General features: G+C 49.2%; 1 protein-coding gene across 2 annotated transcripts in view; it reads left to right on the top strand.

The window, feature by feature from the left end:
- The window catches only part of LOC117053361 (transcription factor COE1-like), a 98,315-nt gene that overhangs the window by 64,789 nt on the left and 13,992 nt on the right, over window positions 1–19,534 (top strand). For both annotated transcript variants that reach the window (XM_033161041.1, XM_033161042.1), the window contains exons 8-12: window positions 637–718; window positions 3,032–3,149; window positions 4,305–4,438; window positions 5,334–5,460; window positions 7,940–8,028. In XM_033161041.1, coding sequence (XP_033016932.1) covers window positions 637–718; window positions 3,032–3,149; window positions 4,305–4,438; window positions 5,334–5,460; window positions 7,940–8,028 — 550 coding nt within the window. The remainder of the gene's footprint in view (window positions 1–636; window positions 719–3,031; window positions 3,150–4,304; window positions 4,439–5,333; window positions 5,461–7,939; window positions 8,029–19,534) is intronic.

The raw sequence follows: 19,534 nt of genomic DNA, 5'->3' as shown, positions 1-19,534 counted from the left end.
AAGACGACCAACCGAGTTCCATAACGATGTCAAGAGATAAACCTAAAGGGCGGGTGGGCGGGTGAACCGATGCAGCTTGGGAGTGGGGCAAAAGAGGGAGGATTCCCACCCATCTCTTGCTTAAAGGAAGCAAGACACACATCCACACCCCGGCTGGCCGGATTGGTCGGCCCGTGAGCAATGCAGGCGGGAATCCCTCCAATGGCGCAGGGGCTGAGCTGTCAGCCCCTGTGTGCGTGATGGGGTCGTGACTGCCTGCCCGCAACTCCACCTCCTGCTCATGGCCGGAAGTGGTTTTGCCCAGCGCACCTGCGCCAAACCACCAGGTGAGGAACCGGGACTTGGAATCCGGTGACCACCATGAAACCTCGTCCATCGGGGGGGAAATTGGGCAGCGCTTTGCCAACCTCAGCCTGCTCCTACCTACTACTGGCATCTTTACTTACAGCCAGTTCAGAGGTTGGCTCTGCCCAACATTGGCTCTGGCGCCCCCTGCTGTTGGGCTCCTTGCATTCTGCCCTACCAGCCCCAAGGGGGCCCAGCAGACACAATCTCTGATTTGACCACTGAGGAGGGCCACAGCAATGGCTTCTCTCCGGGTAAGTGCAATGCCCTCTTTTCTCCTCTTCCTTCCAGATTTTTCCTCAAGTTTTTCCTCAAATGCAACCAGAACTGCCTGAAGAATGCAGGGAACCCCCGAGACATGCGCCGCTTCCAGGTGAGATGCACCCCATTTCCCCTTTCACCTGCTACTTCGAACCTTCTCCGTTCTTTCCTGACAAAAACCGCAGCAGGGGCGATGTGGTCTCCCCACCTCCCCAAACAGCCGCTGAGAAAGATGCTCCAGTGAGATGGGGCCAGAGACACACCTTAGTCGGGAGGGAGGGAGTTCCACACACAAGGAGCCATCACTGAAAAGGCCCTGCCCCAGTGAGGGAGTCCCATGGGGTGGGGGTGGGGCTCACCCGCTGAGCTTCAGTCATGGGCTGGTTGATATGGGAAAAGGCTTCCTTGCAGATGACCGGGTCCCCAAGCCTTAGGGCTTCGAACGTCAAACGGAGCACCTTGAGTTGAGCTCGGGAAACAATTTGCAACCAGGGTCACAGTGTTAAGGTGGGGACAGGTGTGCCTGTGGCCTGCTGCCTTCCGCCATTACCTAGAGCAGACTTTGAATCATAGAGTTGGAAGGGACCCCCAAGGGTCATCCAGTCCAACCCGCTGCAATGCAGGAATTTCAACTGAAATTTGAGCTTTAAAACTTCAGCAGTGCCCCGTGCGACACCAAAATTCGGTGCCCCCTCACCTCTTGCCTTCCGTTGTTTGTCATTGTTGCAATCCGCCGCCCCCGCCCCCCCCCCCCCGCGATGCCCTCTGGGCTCAGCACCCAGTGCGAGCGAGCGAGTCGGCCTCGCTTGCCTAAATCCACCTCTGCTACCAAGCGTGGCTCGCACTCGCCCCTCGCCCGTAGCGGCAGCGCCTGCTGCTGCTGCTCCTTCTCCTTTCCTCATCAAGGTGGGTGTGCTCTCGTCTGCTCCTGCCGCTCCCAGGCACCCGCGCTATGCAAATTGGAATGGCTGCTAATCATGTAAAAATGTCACAATTACCATATCGTTAGGAGAGGAACCTGATGATGAAGCCCCCCAGCCAGCCAGAGCCGGTTGATGCCCAGGGAGCCCCTTCTTCTCCCCACAGACAGCGTGGCCCCTCTGGGTCCTGCTGGTGTCCCAGGCGTCAATATTTCCCAAGCTGGCGTGGATACTGAATGTTGAGCGTCTTGCGTCCGAAGCATATAAGTAAATTTTTCCTATAAGTAAAAATCCCGCCAGATGACTTTAAAATGTTCTAGATTCTCCATTCCCCTGCAGAAACACAGTTTATGTGCGATTCCACGCATACCCCTGCAATAGCCAGACCGCAATGGGCATTTTAAAACTTCTTTAAATGAACTCAACAGAGAAATAATAATAATAATAATAATAATAATAATAATAATAATAATAATAATAATAATAGTTTAACATTTATACCATCTGGTTGCATTGCCCAAGCCACTCTGGGCGGCTTCTAACACATATAAAAACATAATAAAACATTAAAAACCAGTTTCCCTGTACAGGGCTGCCTTCAGATGTCTTCTAAAAGTCAGATAGTTGCTTATCTCCTTGACATCTGATGGGAGGGCCTTCCACAGGGCGGGCGCCACTACCAAGAAGGCCCTCTGCCTGGTTCTCTAGCCTCTTGCAGTGAGGGAACCAGCAGAAGACCCTCGGAGCTGGACCTCAGTGTCCGGGCTGAGCAATGGGGGCAGAGACGCTCCTTCAGGTATACTGAGTTGAGGCCATTTAGGGCTTTAAAGGTCAGCACCCACACTTTGAATTGTGCTCAGAAATGTCCTGTGAGCCAATATAGAACTTCCAGGACCGGTGTTATATGGTCTCGGCGGCCGCTCCCAGTCACCAGTCTAGCTGCCGCATTCTGGATTAGTTGTAGTTTCCGGGTCACCTTCAAAGGTAGCCCCACGTAGAGCGCATTGCAGTAGTCCAAGCGAGAGATAACTAGAGCGTGCACCACTCTGGTAGGACCGTCTGCGGGCAGGGAGGGTCTCAGCCGGCGTAGCGGATGGAGCTGGTAGACAGCTGCCCTGGACGCAGAATTGACCTGCGACTCCATGGACAGCTGTGAGTCCAAAGGGACCCCCAGGCTGCGCACCTGCCAGTGTCCAAATTGGCAGCTGGCCTTCCACCTTATTTCTTTGTGCAGAGAATGTGCAGCCAAGCAGCTGAAAGGCATCAAAGGGCAAATCTGGCCGTGACAAATTGCATCAGAGATCCTCGGCGGGGCAGGACAGGGGCACACATCACCCTATAGTCCTGGGTGTTGCCCTCTCGCTGATGGAATGACCCCGGTGGTTGTCTAGCCTGTTTTTCTACATTCTGAGGACCAGGAAATTGCTGTTTTGGGGGAGTCTAGATGTCCCCTCCTCCTCCTCCTCCTCCTCCTTGGCAAACCCCTAATCTCCCTTCACCTTTAGGTTGTGGTGTCGACGACAGTCAATGTGGATGGCCACGTCCTGGCGGTGTCCGATAACATGTTTGTGCACAACAACTCCAAGCACGGGAGGCGGGCAAGGAGGCTGGACCCCACTGAAGGTCTGTGTGTAGCAGTGCGGTGGCAAACTCAGGTTCCATTCATGATTATCGTAGCCAGACCTTATCACAGATTCTAGGTTTCCGAAAGAATCTCGCAGTTGTACATCGATGCGTTGCAATGGTCGCTGCACATCTCCATATATTATTTTCTATGGCGCCTTGTACGCCTCCTTCCGGCAACTCCTGCAGCCAAGCTGGTGCCTAACATATCACTCTGCTTTTCATTGGACCCCATCAGTGAGGCTGAGAGGGGGGTCTTGTCGTCTGGGCAGCCCAGGTCCCCCCCCCGCACGCTGCCCAGAGTTGCGCCCTTTGCTGCTGCTAATGTAGTGGTTTGACTTCACCCCAGAGGCACACTCCATTGACTCTCGAGACAGACGGATGACAACAACATCTATTTTCTGTGCACTAATGTGGGCACGGGACGCGGGTGGCGCTGTGGGTTAAACCACAGAGCCTAGGGCTTGCCGATCGGAAGGTTGGCGGTTCGAATCCCCGTGACGGAGTGAGCTCCCATTGCTCGGTCCCTGCTCCTGCCAACCTAGCAGTTCGAAAGCACGTCAAAGTGCAAGTAGATAAATAGGTACCACTCCGGCGGGAAGGTAAACGGCATTTCCATGCGCTGCTCTGGTTCACCAGAAGTGCCTTAGTCATGCTGGCCACATGACCCGGAAGCTGTACGCCGGCTCCCTCGGCCAGCAAAGCGAGATGAGCGCCGCAACCCCAGAGTGGTCCACGACTGGACCTAATGGTCAGGGGTCCCTTTACCTTTACCTTTAATGTGGGCAAATGGTTTGTGGTTGGACTAGATTACCCATGGCGTGCCTTCCAACTCTACGATTCTGCGAAGAAGGACCACCTTTCTCTTGGGGCTTTCACAGTCTATGATTCTCTATCATCCTCATTGGCTCAGAAGCCTGGAACCAAAGAACTGTAGAGTTGGGAGGGACCCCCGAGGCTCATCTAGTCCAACCCCCTGCAATGCCTGTTTTTCCTTCCCTCCAACATGTACTGCGCCACCCCCCGTTTGCCCTCCTCTGCGTCCCACATCACTGCCCGCTTTCCCTTGTTACGATGATCTCCACCTCCTCTTCTTCCGCTCGCCCCAGTTGCTGACTCTCTGCCTTGTCTCCCCCCCCCACTCCCTGCCTGAAGCTGCCACCCCCTGCATCAAAGCCATCAGCCCCAGCGAAGGCTGGACGACGGGCGGCGCCACCGTCATCGTGATCGGGGACAACTTTTTCGATGGGCTGCAGGTGGTCTTTGGCACCATGCTGGTGTGGAGCGAGGTGAGTCTCCGGGTGCGCGCCGAGGACTTGAAACTTGGTTCGCCAACCATTCCCCGAGAAACGGAGAATTCCGAGCAGCCTCGCCAAACTCCAGCTCCCAGGGTGCTTTGCAGGGAGCCATGACGGTTCAGGCTGGCAGCGAAACAATGGAGGTTTGCAGCATAGATAGGCCTCTGCGTCTGGTCCCACAGCTGTGGTTGGCAACTTAACCGATGAAAGGGGGCTGTTTCGAGAAATGGGGGGGGGCGGTTTGACAAGAAAATCATGCCCGATCAGGAAGAGTGTTCTGTTCTGGTCTGATGCTGGATCCCACAGGGGAAAGAAGCACGCTGACTTATCCAGAGCCAGACCACTGTCTGGCCCATCTGGCTCAGTATTGTCTTCTCTGTCTGGCAGCTGTTCTCCAGGGTTGCAGGCAGAGATCTCTGGGGGCTTGAACCCAAGGCAGCAGATGCTCTTCTTCTGAGCTACAGGTCTCCCGCCTTGTGTTTAGCTCTTAAAGGGGCAGCCTTCTGGCCTTAAGATAGAACCATAGAATCGTTGTAAGGGACCCGAGGGTCATCTAGTCCAACCCCCTGCGATGGTCACCTCCTCCTCCTTTCCGTAGTCTCCTGCCCTCCCTGACCTGCTGGATAAGGAAGGTCCTATTGGGGACATTGGGTTCCTCGGGGAAAGGCGCGCATGAGGGTCCCGACTCTGGCCTGACAGTGCTCTGGGAGGTGTTTCTGGGGTCTCCGGTCCGTAAGATTCAGGATCAGAGGCCTCTGGCTCTCCAGCGGCAGCCCCAGAGCTCCGTAAAAGTTCAGGAAGGGGCCACCATGAGAGCAGGATGCTGGTCTCAATTTGCCATTGGCCCTCGTTATGCTTTTATATGTCTGCCCACCTATCTCAACAGCTCATCACGCCGCATGCAATCCGTGTGCAGACTCCGCCGAGGCACATCCCCGGGGTGGTGGAGGTGACCCTCTCCTACAAATCGAAGCAGTTCTGCAAAGGAGCGCCGGGACGCTTTGTTTACACTGGTGAGGGGGGGGCGTCTTCTTTTGTGGGGAGACGGTGCAAGGGGGGTGGCGGATATTGGCTTTTCTGCCCAGACAGCTCACGGCCTTTGGAACCTCTGGCTCTGCTGTGAAATGACGGCGCTCTTCCGATCTCCTTGGGTGGGCTGCGAGCGGCCGGTGCAACTTTGGGAGAGATCAAAGGAAGCCCGCCTTTGCGTAGTTGAACTACGGAACTCTCTGCCACAGGAGGCAGTGATGGGCACCTCTCTGGGTGGCTTTAAAAGAGGGTTAGAAAAATTCATGGACGGGGGGGGGGGGGCAGGAGAGGGCTGGCGTTGACTACTAGCCGCTATGGCTATGCTCTGCCTCTGAATACCGGTTGCTGGAAACCGCAGGGAGGTGGAGTGGCTCTTGTGTTCGAATCCTGCTTGTGGGTTTCCCTGGCTGCCCGCTGTGAGAGCAGGATGCTGGGCTGGACGGCAGAGTCTTCTTAGCTTTTCATCATACCGGTTCCCCAACGGCAGGGCCAGGCATATATAAATCACACACACCCCGCCTCTGGGACTATCGGGGCACATGCTCTGGCCTTGCCCTTCACGCATCTGAGCCCACGCGTGAAATTCAGAACGGTGAAGCTGTCAGGACCCCGTCTCGGCCCGTCCCCCCCTGTCCCCCAAAGCACAACCCTTTGGCCACATCTCTCTCTCTTTCTCTCTCTCTCTCTGTGTGTGTGTGTGTCATCCCACCCACCTACCCCCCTCGTCGCATGGCTAATCCCGTGTGCTCTGGCCCATGAAAGGCCTTCTAGGAGGGGGGGCGAGCAGGGAGAAAATCAATACCAATTACTCCTGCACGAACGCTGCCCAGAACTGGAATTGCAGCATATGTTTACGCTAAATCAGGCAATCTATCTTCATCTTGGTTCAGTAATGAAGCGCGCCAATCTCGGAGGGGGGGGGTTAAAGGGAGAGGGGGAGGGAGGGAGTATGTGCCTTCTGGGTGATAGACAGGTTATTGGAGGGGGGGATCCCTGACTCTCTGTGCCTTGGAGATGGGGTGGGGTGGGGGCGAAAGAGGAGGAGAGCGGAAAGGATGGAGAAGTGATCATTCGTGATTATTCATATCAGTGTTGTTGTTTGTTAAATTTCTCTGCCTCTCTTTCTCCGAGGGTCACAGGGCTGTTTGCAATATAAAAACACATAGATGCATGCCAGAGATACCAAATGCAAACAGTAAATCCACCACACACAGACACACACACACAGAGAGAGAGAGAGAGAGAGAGAGAGAGATTAAAAGGCCATAGATTGTTTAATTAGTCGAAGGCCTGGCTCCTAAAGGTGAGGACCAATGATGCCTCAAAGGCTATTTCTGTGCCTCCAAGGTGGGAGGCAGCAATAATTCTTCTGAATCCCAAAGGGCTCTTGTGTTCAAATCCTGCTCGCAGGTGTCCCACAAGCCACTGTGAGAGGCTGGACCAGGTGGGCCTCTTGGCCTGTTCCAGCAACGTTCTCCTTATGTTCTTGCGGGCAGATTCGGGCTGCTCCTCAGCACCGGCATTGTCCCAGAAGGCATCTTCTATGAGGGCAGGTTGAAGGTGTGCTTTTGGAACTTCTGCCACAGGCTATTCCTACGTCGGAGGGGGTTAGAATCATAGAATCGTAGAGTTGGAGGGGACCCCAAGGGTCATCTAGTCCAACCCCCTGCCATGCCCCAAACGGAAACCCACAAGAGTTCTCTCCCCTCCTGCGGTTTCCAGCAACTGGTATTCAGAGGCCCTGCTCCCTCCACCATTTCAACTCTCTACCTCTCCTTGGATTCTTTCCGTTCCAGCTGGTCATTACAGGAACTAGCGCCTGTTTGCCGTTTTTCCTCCTCCCTCCTCGTTCCTTTTCCTTTTGTGTGGTGTCATTTAGACTACAAGGAAGCCTCTTTTTTCTGTCCAAGGGTGAAGGTGCTTTTAATAAAATGAAAGGATGGGTGTGTGTGTGTGTGAAGGAGTGCCTTTTTGAGAGAGAGAAGGGGGATAGGGAGTTGTTTTTCTCCCCTTCTTGTGACACTGGGGCTTGGTGGCCATCATATGGGGCTGAAAGCCAGGAGGTTCAGCACAGACCGACAGAACGACTCCTTCGCCCAGCGTGCAGTTAAGCTACGGAACTCCCTCCCACAGGAGGAAGCGATGACTTTAAAATAGGTTTGGAATATTTCTGGAGATAACAGTGTCTAGGGCAGCCTTTCTCAACCCTGGGTCCCCAGATGTTTTGGGACTACAGTTCCCATCATCCCTGACCACTGGTCCTGCTACCTAGGGGTGATGGGAGTTGTAGGCCAAAAACATCTGGGGACCCAAGGTTGAGAAAGGCCCTCGGTGGATGAGATTTGCTATCCGAAGTTCAGCTTAGAGATGCACAAATTTACGGGATACAGTCCTGGCCGCCCTGTCTCTCAACAACGACCCTGGTTCTCTGGCTTCTAACCCGCTCGCTCTTTCCGCCTGCAGCCTTGAATGAGCCAACCATCGACTACGGCTTCCTGCGCTTGCAGAAGGTGATCCCGCGACACCCGGGGGACCCTGAGCGTTTGCCCAAGGTAGGGAATCTCGCGAGGCATTCGGATGTGTCAGGTGAGGCAGCCGAGACAAGCTTTGCAAGAGATCGGCTGTCAAGTCAGCTCAAGTCTCAGGAATGTTTAAACAGAGGCCGGCCATGCCCTGATGCTTTGGTCTTGAGCTCTATAGTGAATAAAATGTAGTGTCCTGGTGTTCCCCACCCTGACCCCCATCCTATATCTATACCTTGGCTGGGAAGAAATGTGTCAGACCTGATTCAGGCCTCAGCGTTGCCGTTTGAGAACCCAGCAGGGAGGAGGATGGGGGCAAAACTAGAATTTGAAGTTTAAGCATTCGTGGGCTTCCCCCCAAAGGATTCTGGGAGCTGTAGTTTGTTAAGAGTCACTAGGAGACATTCTATACAAGATCTCAAAGTAGCTGTCTTAATACAAAGGAATTTCAGAAATAGACTGGAAAGAGAAGTGGCTGAATTGCAACTCATTACCAAACTCAAAACCACGGAGAGACCTGGTCTGAACAAAGACATTGGATTCTTATCTCATTATACATGACAAAGCTATCTTTAGCCATCTCACCCCTTGCTTTTTCCTTTAGGACTAATTGCAGTCATTAACAGTCGTCAACAGGTTTTCCACACCCATCAGCCGATCACCCATTGCCACCACCCTTCTGAGTAATACCCCTCCCTGCCCTCTCACTATATATAAGGGTCTGGTGACTTCTGTTTCAGTGTATCAGAAGAAGTGTGCATGCACACAAAAGCTCATACCAAGAACAAACACAGTTGGTCTCTAAGGTGCTACTGGAAGGAATTTTTTGATTTTTGATTTTGTTTTGACTATGGCAGACCAACACGGCTACCTACCTGTAACTAGGAGACCTCTTACAGGTGGGTAGCCGTGTTGGTCTGCCATAGTCGAAACAAAATAGAAAATTCTTTCCAGTAGCACCTTAGAGAACAACTGAGTTTGTTCTTGGTATGATCTTTCGTGTGCATGCACACGAAAGCTCATACCAAGAACAAACTCAGTTGGTCTCTAAGGTGCTACTGGAAAGAATTTTCTATTTTGTAGGAGACCTCTGTTCAGCTCCCAGAACCACAATTTCCAGCGTGGTTTAACTGTCAGTCCCTTTCCCCAGGGAACTCTGGGTATTGTAGCTCTGCGAGGGGAATAGGGGATCTCCTAACGACTCTCAGCACCCTTGACAAACTACAGTTCCCAGAGCTTTTTTTTTGCAGGGAAATGCATGGCTGTTTAAGGTGGTATGGTACGGCTTCAAATGCACGGTTTGAACGTTGGCTCTGCTTGTCGTTGTGTTTGGCTCTGCCTATTGTGGGGCTCCCTGCTTTACGCCCTAGCCATGGGCACAGCTATGGGGCTCCCTGCTTTACGCCCTAGCCATGGGCACAGCTTATTGCAAAGTGGCTATTTATTTATTTCATAAAATCTATACACTGCTTGATCATTTAAATAAAAGATGAAACGATAAAATTATCAATACGAGTAATGAGCAATAATGCAAATCATAGAATCGTGGAATTGCAGAGTTGGAAGGGGCACTGAGGGTCATCTAGTCCAACCCCCTGCATTGTTGAAAAGTTGGGGTTTTTTAAGCAATAGGCTAAAACTTGCACCGACTTTCTGAGCATCTGGGTAGGCTTGTTTAAACAGAAATGTTTTTAGCAAGTGCCAAAAAGAGTACAGTGAAGGCCCCTGCCTGATATCAAGAGGCAGGGAGTTCCGAAGGATAGGAGCTGCCGTGCGAAAAGATTGTGTTCTTACAAACGTGAGTTTTGAGACACTTGCAGCGAGGCCAATCGAAGTGGTTGAGTTGATATATATTTAGGGGAAGGCAATCTGGTGGGGGGTGGGGCGCTGTAACTCAGTAAGAAAGCATCTTCCTTGCAGGAAGAAGGTACAACCCTCGGTATCTCCAGGTAGGGCTGGGAGACACTCCCTGCCTGAAACCGTGGAGAGCTGCTGCCAGCCAGAGTAGACAAAACTAAGCCGGGTGGACCAGTACGTCTGGTTCAGGGAAGGCAGCTTCCTATGTCGCTGTGGCAAACAAATGTAATATATCAGTGGCGCTTCCAGCGTAGGCTGCCAGCTTGTTTGGAGGCTAGGGGGGTTCGTGGAGAGAAGGTCCGCCGAGGGCTCTAAGCCAAAAGGGAACCTCTGTGTGCCGCCAAGAACCAGATCCCGGGACAGAGAGAAGAGGGAGATGGTCTGCTCCCTGACACTCTGTTTCCCTGTCCTCTCTCGGAAGCAGAGCGCTGGGCTGGGCGGGTCTCGGCCTCCTACAGCCCAGCCGATTCTGGGGACCGCGCATCGCACCACCCCGTGGCACTGGAGCCATAAGAGACCCGCCGCATCAGACTGGGAGTGCATCAGTAGCGTGCGTCAGCCAGCCCCGCGCACCTCCGGCACGCAGACCCCTCGATTAGTCTTGCGCCTGCCAGAGACAGGTTGCTCCTTTGTTCCACGCGCTCCTGCTGTCCTCGCCAAAGCGTAGCTAATGCCTCCGGGCAGAGAACAGCTGGCGGCGAGAGGGAGGGCCTTCGGATGGAGAGTGACAGCGGGAACCGGCCTCCAAATTGGAGCCATTTATCATGGGCTGACAGGGACGCGGCTATCGCTCCCGCTGCTGCGGCCGCGTTGCTGCGCGCAGGCCTCCCTTTGGTGCCGGAGCGCATGGCGCAGCACTGCTTCCGTGGCCTTGGCACGCTGGGAAACTGGATTCTGTGTACGGGGACATCGCAGTTGCTCTGCAGCATGGGGCCAGTAGTCCATCTTCTCCAACATCCTCCTCTTAAGAATCGAGGTGTTTGTGAGTGCTTCTAAGCAAGGCGTGTAAGAACATAAGAACCGTCCTTTTCTCACAGTTGCCAACCAGGGAGAATGCCGCAAGCTGGATTCGAACTCAAGTGCACTCTCTCCTCCTGTGGTTTCCAGCGACTGGTGTTCAGAAGCGGAGGAAGAGCATAGCTATCCTGGCTGGTTGCCATTGATAGTCCTCTCCCCCTCCATGAATTTGCCCAGGGCTTTTTAAAAGCCATTACTCCTGTGGCAAGGAGTTCCGAAGTTTAACTGTGTGCTTCCTTTTATCTGTCCTGAATATTCGTTGGATGTCCTAACGTTGCAAGAGAAGGGAAGAAATATTTTTCTCCATCCACTCTGCCCATGCCAAGCATAATTTTGTGCAATTCTGTCATGCCACCTGTTACTCGCCTTTTCTCTAAACTATGTAAGTGATAGTGGCCGCATGCTCAACCTTTGCCAACCTGGTGCCCTCCTGATTTTTTTAGACTACAACGCCCATCAACCTCAGACAGCACGGCTGTAGTCCAGAACATCTGAGCGAGCACTAGCTTTGCAAAGTCTGCCCTAGTTGCTTCATTCAGAGATCTACAGGTGAAACTCGAAAAATCAGAATATCGTGGAAAGGTTCGTTTCTTTCAGTAATTCAACTTAAAAGGTGAAACTAATATATGAGATAGACTCATGACACGCAGAGCGAGATACGTCAAGCCTTTATTTGTTATAATTGTGACGATTATGGCGTACAGCTGATAAGAACCCCAAATTAACAATTTCAACTTTGGGGTTTTCATCAGCTGTACGCCATAACCATCACAATTACAACAAACAAAGGCTTGACATATCTCGCTTTGCATGTCACGAGTCTATCTCATATATTAAACTGCAGTAGCTAATGAAAACAATTGCTTACATAAATAGACTTTTCCACGATATTCTAATTTTTCGAGTTTCACCTGTATATGTTAGAGAGAACAAAATCAGCTGTAAAATTACATTCGTAAAACAAACAAACAAAAAACCGCATTGTGAATCAGCTTAAGATATCAGATATGGCTGGATCACCCATCGGGTGAGTTTTAAGCAGGTGCCTTAATGCAAACTCTGCAGGTGTCAGCCTGATGTTCATTGCAATTAAGCACATTTCATGGTAAGGATTCCCATAAGTTAGTTACGGCGTGGGGTGCAAAGAAATTGCTTCTTTTGCTTGTCCAGAAGGTGATCCTTGGGCCCATCAACAGGCAAAGGGGATGTGAGACTATGGAATATTCACACAGCACAAAGTTACAGTTTTATTTTGTAAGCCGCCCTATGATCCTCGAATGAAGGGCAGTATAGAAATGTAATAAAATAATAATTGTAAGAAATAATTTAAAAATGAACTGTGGAACTCCCTGCCTCAGGAGGTAGAAATAGACCTCCAACTAGGATCGCTTTACAAATTGGACAGATTCGTGGAGGAGTCTTTCAAAGGCTACTAGCCACAATGGCTATACTCAATGGTTCCTGTTTAAAAAATAAATTCTATTCAGGTTTTTAGAGAAAAATAAAAGGCGTAATATACTTCCCCCTTTTTTAAATCAAACCAAGACTTTTATCTAGTTACAATAGAAACACAAAAAGGGGGTTGAGTGAGTAGAAGAAGAAGAAGAAGAAGAAGAAGAAGAAGAAGTTGTTAAAAGAGAAAGTTAGAAAACTAAGATTCAGAAAGTAAAGAACTTCCAATTCTTCATCTGTCTGCTATATAAAAGCAATATTCACTCCATCCGGAGGCAGTGATGCTTCTGAATGCCAGCTGCTGGAAACCACAGGAAGGGAGAGGGATCTTGTGTTCGAATCCTACTTGCAGGTTCCACACAAGCATCTGGTTGGCCCCTGGGAGAAGAGGATGCCGGAACCGATGGACCACAGGCCTGATCCAGAAAACCTCTTCTTACGTTCTTACGCTGCAGTTTGGGGGGGGGGGTGACGCGCTTTCTTTTCATGCAACGGGTCCCGAGTTCGACGCCCAACATCTCCACATCAGGCTGGGAAGGAGCAGAACGTGGGCACCACGGCAAGCAGCCGCTGATAGCCGTTAAACCCGTGAACTCCAGTGCAATTCCACCCCTGGCCTGCTCCTGTGCTTTTAAGCGCAGCTCAAACTGCAGAAATTAGCAGGAGGGGCTTTCTTTAAAAACTTCCACCTGCAGAGATGCAGCACGCAGGGCCTTGCAAAGAGGTTCCCTAGATGCCGGCATGAGCCTTAACAGAGAACCCTCACCCCCCCCCACCCCACCCCCCTGGGAGAGGTTTATTAATTGTGACAGTGAATCTCTGTATCCACTGATTTCTCTCTCCCTTCGCAAAGGCTTCAAGGCTAGTCTGGGCCATCCATTCATCATAGTTAAGCTACCTGTCGTATCCGGGCTATGATGAAACAGACCCTTCCTCCTTTCTCAGCATCGCGGGGGCCCCCCCACCCTGCCCTTCGCCCCATGCACCATGCAGAACTGACAACGGGTATGCATGCCAATTGTGTGCGCACGTGTGTGTGTGCATGTGTGTGCAAGCTTAACTGTGCCCTGGCTGCGGGAATGCAGGCTGGAAAGAGGACACAGCAGCGTTTTTAGAGAATTCAGTGGCCTCTACCTGTGGCTACTTTTCAAGATGAATCAGAAACTAACTACAACTAACCTAGAATGTAGGTGCCAAACTGGAGACTGGGAGTGGCTGCCGAGACCATATAACACCAGTCTTAAAGGCAGGGGCGTAGCAAGGGGGGGCCAGGGGGCGCCCCGGGTTCCATAATGGAGGGGGTGACAAATTATCAAGGAACAATTGGGGGGGTTGTTTTTTTTGGTTTTTTTTAATTAATTTTTTTGAAAATGCCTGCTCCGAAGGTCTTATCTTACTATACTAGGGATTATATAGCTATATATGAAATTTCATGCATATCGGTTAATATCTTGACCCTCCTCCACCAAAATAGCTGTTCACTTGGCTGTTTTCCTATGTCGTGAAGGCTGAAATTTCAGTTCAGAGAACACTTACTGTTCCCAACCCTAACCCTGTGGAAAGCCATCTAATTAGACTTTAATTTGATTTTGAGATGTTTTTAGGAGATAATTTAATTATTGTTTGATTTTATACCAAAGTTATGTATCTGATGTTAGCCACCTATGCCTGGGGGGGGGGGGTTTGACAATTTTTTTGCCCCCGGGTACCAATTTACCTTGCTACGCCCCTGCTTAAAGGTCTACACTGGCTCCCGGTACGTTTCTGAGCACAATTCAAAGTATTGTTGCTGACCTTTAAAGCTCTAAACGGCCTCGGTCCTGTATACCTGAAGGAACCTCTCCACCCCCATCGTTCTGCCCGGACACTGAGGTCCAGCTCCGAAGGTCTTCTGGCGGTTCCCTCCCTGCGAGAAGTGAGGTTACAGGGAACCAGGCAGAGGGCCTTCTCGGTGGTGGCGCCCGCCCTGTGGAACGCCCTCCCATCAGATGTCAAGGAGATGAATCATTAGAAGACATCTGAAGGCAGCCCCGTACAGGGAAGTTTTTAATGGTCAAATGTTTTATTGTGTTTTTACTATTTTGTTGGGATCCGCCCAGAGTGGCTGGGGAAACCCAGTCAGATGGGCAGCATATAAATAATAAAATTATTATTATTATTATTATTATTATTATTATTATTATTATTATTATTAGTTGGAAGAGGCAGGCTGGCCAAACAGGTTTGACAGGTTGTTTTTAAAAAAATCCTGCAAGATCTGTCTGACCAGAGTTGACAGTGTGTCAGTCGTGATGTGTACGTGTGTGTTTGTGTCAGGCATGAGGAACCTCAGGCCCAGAGCCAAATCCAGCCCTCCAGAATTACAGAACCATAGAATGGGAAGGGACCCGGGGGATCATCTAGCCCAGCCCCCTGCAATGCAGGAATATGTAGCTGTCCCATACGGGGATCGAACTTACAACCTTGGTGTTGTCGGCACCACAGTCTAGTCAACTGAGCTATCTACTTTCGGTTGAGCCTTGTTCATGGGTTCCACACAAAAATCGTGACCGGCTGAAAAATAATCTCAACTCTTAACAATTGCATATATAAACAAATATAATATAAATCTTAGACATAGTAATAGATGGGTACAACCACGCAACTGTAGATATATGCCTTCAACATGTATCCATAAGTATCATGGGATACACATATTATAGATCAAGGTCCCAAGAGGGATATAATGCAGGTTGTGTTGGTTGGCGATGGTTCTGTAGTTACGCCATTCAAAAGATGCAGATGAAGTTGCCACGAAGATAAAGTTGAACAAAAAATAACTTTGCTGTATTGCCACTCCAAAATAGGATGGACAAGGTTACCCGGGTTTTAAGCCTTGTTTCGCCTAAATTAGGCTTCATCAGCAACAACGCTGTATACAAAAGTACAGAATCAGTTTTAAAAAACAACAACAACAAAAGTCTGCTATCAACGCATAAAATACATTGTTATACATACCACTCGAAGTGAATACGTAAACACAGAACAACAGGAATAAAATAGATTTCTTCAGCAACAAATACGCTGTATGATATGATATAAAGGAGATACAAAATCAGTATCTTAAACCAAAATGTATGTTATCAACCCGCCAAATGAATGGTAGTAAGCATTTTGGAATGAATTTCAAAATCCTGATGTTTAGACGAATTTCGTTTTAGCCTCAGAAACTGTCCCACTGGTAGGTTGTCGCGTAGATGTTTGGGATGATTGGACCTGTAATGTAGTAAAGAATTTCTGGCAATGCTTTTTTTGTAAGGGCGTACTTGAATTTTTAATTCCTCTATGAAGATTTCCACATCCAAAAAGGGTAAGCTATGAGGACTTGATTTGCCTTCAAAGGTTAAATTAGGATTCACTTGATTGATCCAAACATCAAATTCATTAAAGATATCGGAAGAAAATATAAATAACAGGTCATCAATGTAGCGACCATAAAATAATATATATTGATTAAAGGGATTATTATTTTTGATGCACGTTAGATCAAAGTCTCTCATGTAAATATTTGCCACACTCGGGGCACACTTAGATCCCATTGCAACTCCTTGTTTTTGTAAAAAGAATTTAGAGCCAAATCTAAAAAAATTATTGGACAGAACCAGATCAAGGAGGTCCATAAGAAAGTGTACAGGAGGTGAAGTCTGATGGTGGTCGCTCAACAATTTCTGAAATAAAGATTGTACATCATTTAATGGAATATTTTGTGTGTTTGTCCCTTTAAGGGCCTTCCAGAACAATCCGAATTAGTAACACCTGTATCTCTTGGTTGTATACCTATATATAGTCAGCTCCACTTAGTATGTTTGTTCCACCCTCTATACTCTTGTTGTTCTATGTTTGCGCATCTATTTCAAGTGGTATGTATAACAGCATTCATTTGGCGGGTTGATAACATACATTTTGGTTTAAGATACTGATTTTGTATCTCCTTTATATCATATCATACAGCGTATTTGGTGCTGAAGAAATCTATTTTATTCCTGTTGTTCTGTGTTTACGTATTCACTTCGAGTGGTATGTATAACAATGTATTTTATGCGTTGATAGCAGACTTTTGTTGTTGTTGTTTTTTAAAACTGATTCTGTACTTTTGTATACAGCGTTGTTGCTGATGAAGCCTAATTTAGGCGAAACAAGGCTTAAAACCCGGGTAACCTTGTCCATCCTATTTTGGAGTGGCAATACAGCAAAGTTATTTTTTGTTCAACTTTATCTTCGTGGCAACTTCATCTGCATCTTTTGAATGGCGTAACTACAGAACCATCGCCAACCAACACAACCTGCATTATATCCCTCTTGGGACCTTGATCTATAATATGTGTATCCCATGATACTTATGGATACATGTTGAAGGCATATATCTACAGTTGCGTGGTTGTACCCATCTATTACTATGTCTAAGATTTATATTATATTTGTTTATATATGCAATTGTTAAGAGTTGAGATTATTTTTCAGCCGGTCACGATTTTTGTGTGTTTGGCATTACGTCAGTTGTGATCCTGGTTCTTTTGTGTGTTTTTTGTTCATGGGTTCAGCTGGTAAAAGGTCTCATGGTGATCACCCCAACATTGTTAACGTTCTGTAATTCCACCAGGTTGCAGAAGTCTTTTTTGGCTAGGGGGGGGGGGCTGCAAGACTTTGAGGGGCCACCTAGCTGCTGTCGTCCTCCTGCCCCCCCCCCACTTTGCTGATTTGTTCCAGAAATAACTGGGTGTTTCATATCCCCTTAACGGGAGCTAAATGTGTGCAAAGTGGCCTGCCGTCTCTCCCCCCAACCCCCCAACCCCCGCCAGCCCCAAGCCTCCCCCCCCCTCCGCTCCATTACCGTATTGATCGGGGAGATATTGCAGAAGACAGAAGAGCAAGAACTTCTGATTGCCGGCACTTAGCTTGACAGCAATCCAATAGCCTTGAGATCCTGATGTACAGTCTAGAGCCGTCATCGTTGGTGGTGGGCTGGAGGGGAGGGGAAGCCCAGGGGGGGCAGGTTAAGGAGCACAACAAGGACCTCTCCCTGGGATGCATCTGAAAACAGAGGCTCAAAAGGACAGCCTTCGTCAACCCCCCCCCCCCAAGATTCTGAGGACTGCAACCAATTAAATACTGCAACTAAATACTTTTCTGCTGCCGTTTCACAAAGAAATTTCAACCAAAACGATGCGTTTACTCGTGAGTAAATACAAATATAGTATCAATCCTGGTAAGCTTTACAGTCTTATATGAAGAAATAGTTTCACATTGAAAAATCCCTTGGAAGTCTTTTAGAAGTTGATGTAAAGGCTTCTACGATGCGTGTCAGATGTATAATGAGACAAACTGGAGACCAGGACAGGGACCCGTTTCGGCGTAGACGCCTTCCTCAGCTGGCGATATCAAATAATATTAAGATAGTAAAAGTCTAAAAGACTTTCAAGGGATTTTTCAATGTGAAACTATTTCTTTATTCAAGACTGTAAAGCTTAACAGGATTGATACTATATTTGTATTTACTCACGAGTAAACGCATCGTTTTGGTTGAAATTTCCGGCCAGAGTTCTTAATTATATTTATTTCGCTGTTTCACAAAGTTAGTGTGTCGGCTGCAGTCTGTAGGGGCATAGCTGTCAACTTTTCCCTTTTCTTCCGAGGAATCCTATTCGGAATAAGGGAATTTCCCTTTTTAAAAAAGGGAAAAGTTGACAGCTATGTGTAGGGATGCCGCACAAACACTCCTTGCACTCATCCCGGGGCTGGAAAGGGAGTAGTTTAACCCCCGCTTTGCTATCAAAACTGATTTTTACTGTGCCGCAAAATGATGCATGTCTAAAAAGTGCGTGACCAACATGACAAGTTTGGAAATCGTGGAAGCGTGCTAGGTGGTGTACAAGGCGTAGAGCCTGCAGTTACCATGGTCGTATTTCTTCCTATAGACATAGAAGCATCACGCAGTCTCCCACTGGAGGATATGTGGTGCCTTCTCACAGACGTTTGCGCAGACAGGGCAGACGGGAACCCCAAGTTTGAAGGAGCTGTCAGAGGAAGTGGGGAGGACTGCGAAGGGAGGGAGCTGGTGAGCAACGCTACTAGGGTAGCAGCCCCTAGTTTAAAACAGTTAAATATTTATTGGTTAGCTGCGTGAGTCGCCTTGAGAACATTGGGTAATAATACAGTATAGCCACATCTCGTGGCCCTTTAGCTTCTGCATTCTCAGCCTTGCATTGTGTGAGGCTGGCCGGTTGAAATGGTGCAAATTAAATTAAAATTTTAAGCGCTCTGGCTTGCTCTGCTGGGCAAGGTCCTCTGGGTGCACCAGTTCTGGAGGCCTGGGGGTGGCCCTGCGAGATATCGTGGGAACTCGTGAACAGACCCACGAGATCTTGCGAGAGCACCCCCAAGGCAGCACACTGAGCAGGTCTAGAAAGAAGGGTAAGGATTTTTGCACAGAGGGTGGTGTTTCAATTGCAGTGGTACCTCGGGTTAAGAATTTAATTCGTTCTAGAGGTCCGTTCTTAACCTGAAACTGTTCTTAACCTGAGGTACCACTTTAGCTAATGGGGCCTCCCATTGCCACCACGCCGCCGCCACACGATATTTCTGTTCTCATCCTGAAGCAAAGTTCTTAACCCGAGGTTCTATTTCTGGGTGAGCGGAGTCTGTGACCTGAAGCGTCTGTAACCAGAAGGTACCCCTGCGTGTGCATTTTTGCATAGATGTGGAAACCTCGGAACAGAGCTCCCACCTATGATGCAATCGCACTGCAAAGTTATAAGAAGGAGAATCCCCAGGACCAAAACACAGGAAGCTGGCAGGTGCTGTCGGCCTTGCTTTCATCACAGAAATGTCCACATACATTAGAAGCCGCTTTGAAAGAGGTTCGGGAGCAGTCACTCAACCCAAAGTAGACCCTTCATGCTTTCAAGGGGTCTCTTCAAAACCGCCATCAAACCATAGGTCAGGGGTGGCCAACTTCCAAGAGACAGCGATCTACTCACAGAGTTAAAAACTGGCAGTGATCCCCCCCCTTTTGGGGGGTTCAGGTCAAAGTTTTTTTTAGGAAAGAGGAAGGCCCATGGGGGGGGGCTCAGATTGAAGTTGTTGAGCTTTTTTTAAGGAGGAGAAAACCACGTTTTTTAGGGATCCAGGGCAAAAATGTTGAGCTTTTCTGGTGGGATCCAAACTTGTTGAG

This window comes from Lacerta agilis, chromosome 9 (genome assembly GCF_009819535.1).
Source record: "Lacerta agilis isolate rLacAgi1 chromosome 9, rLacAgi1.pri, whole genome shotgun sequence".
Lineage (NCBI taxonomy): Eukaryota > Metazoa > Chordata > Lepidosauria > Squamata > Lacertidae > Lacerta > Lacerta agilis.
This window is presented reverse-complemented; position numbering and strand designations above follow the sequence as displayed.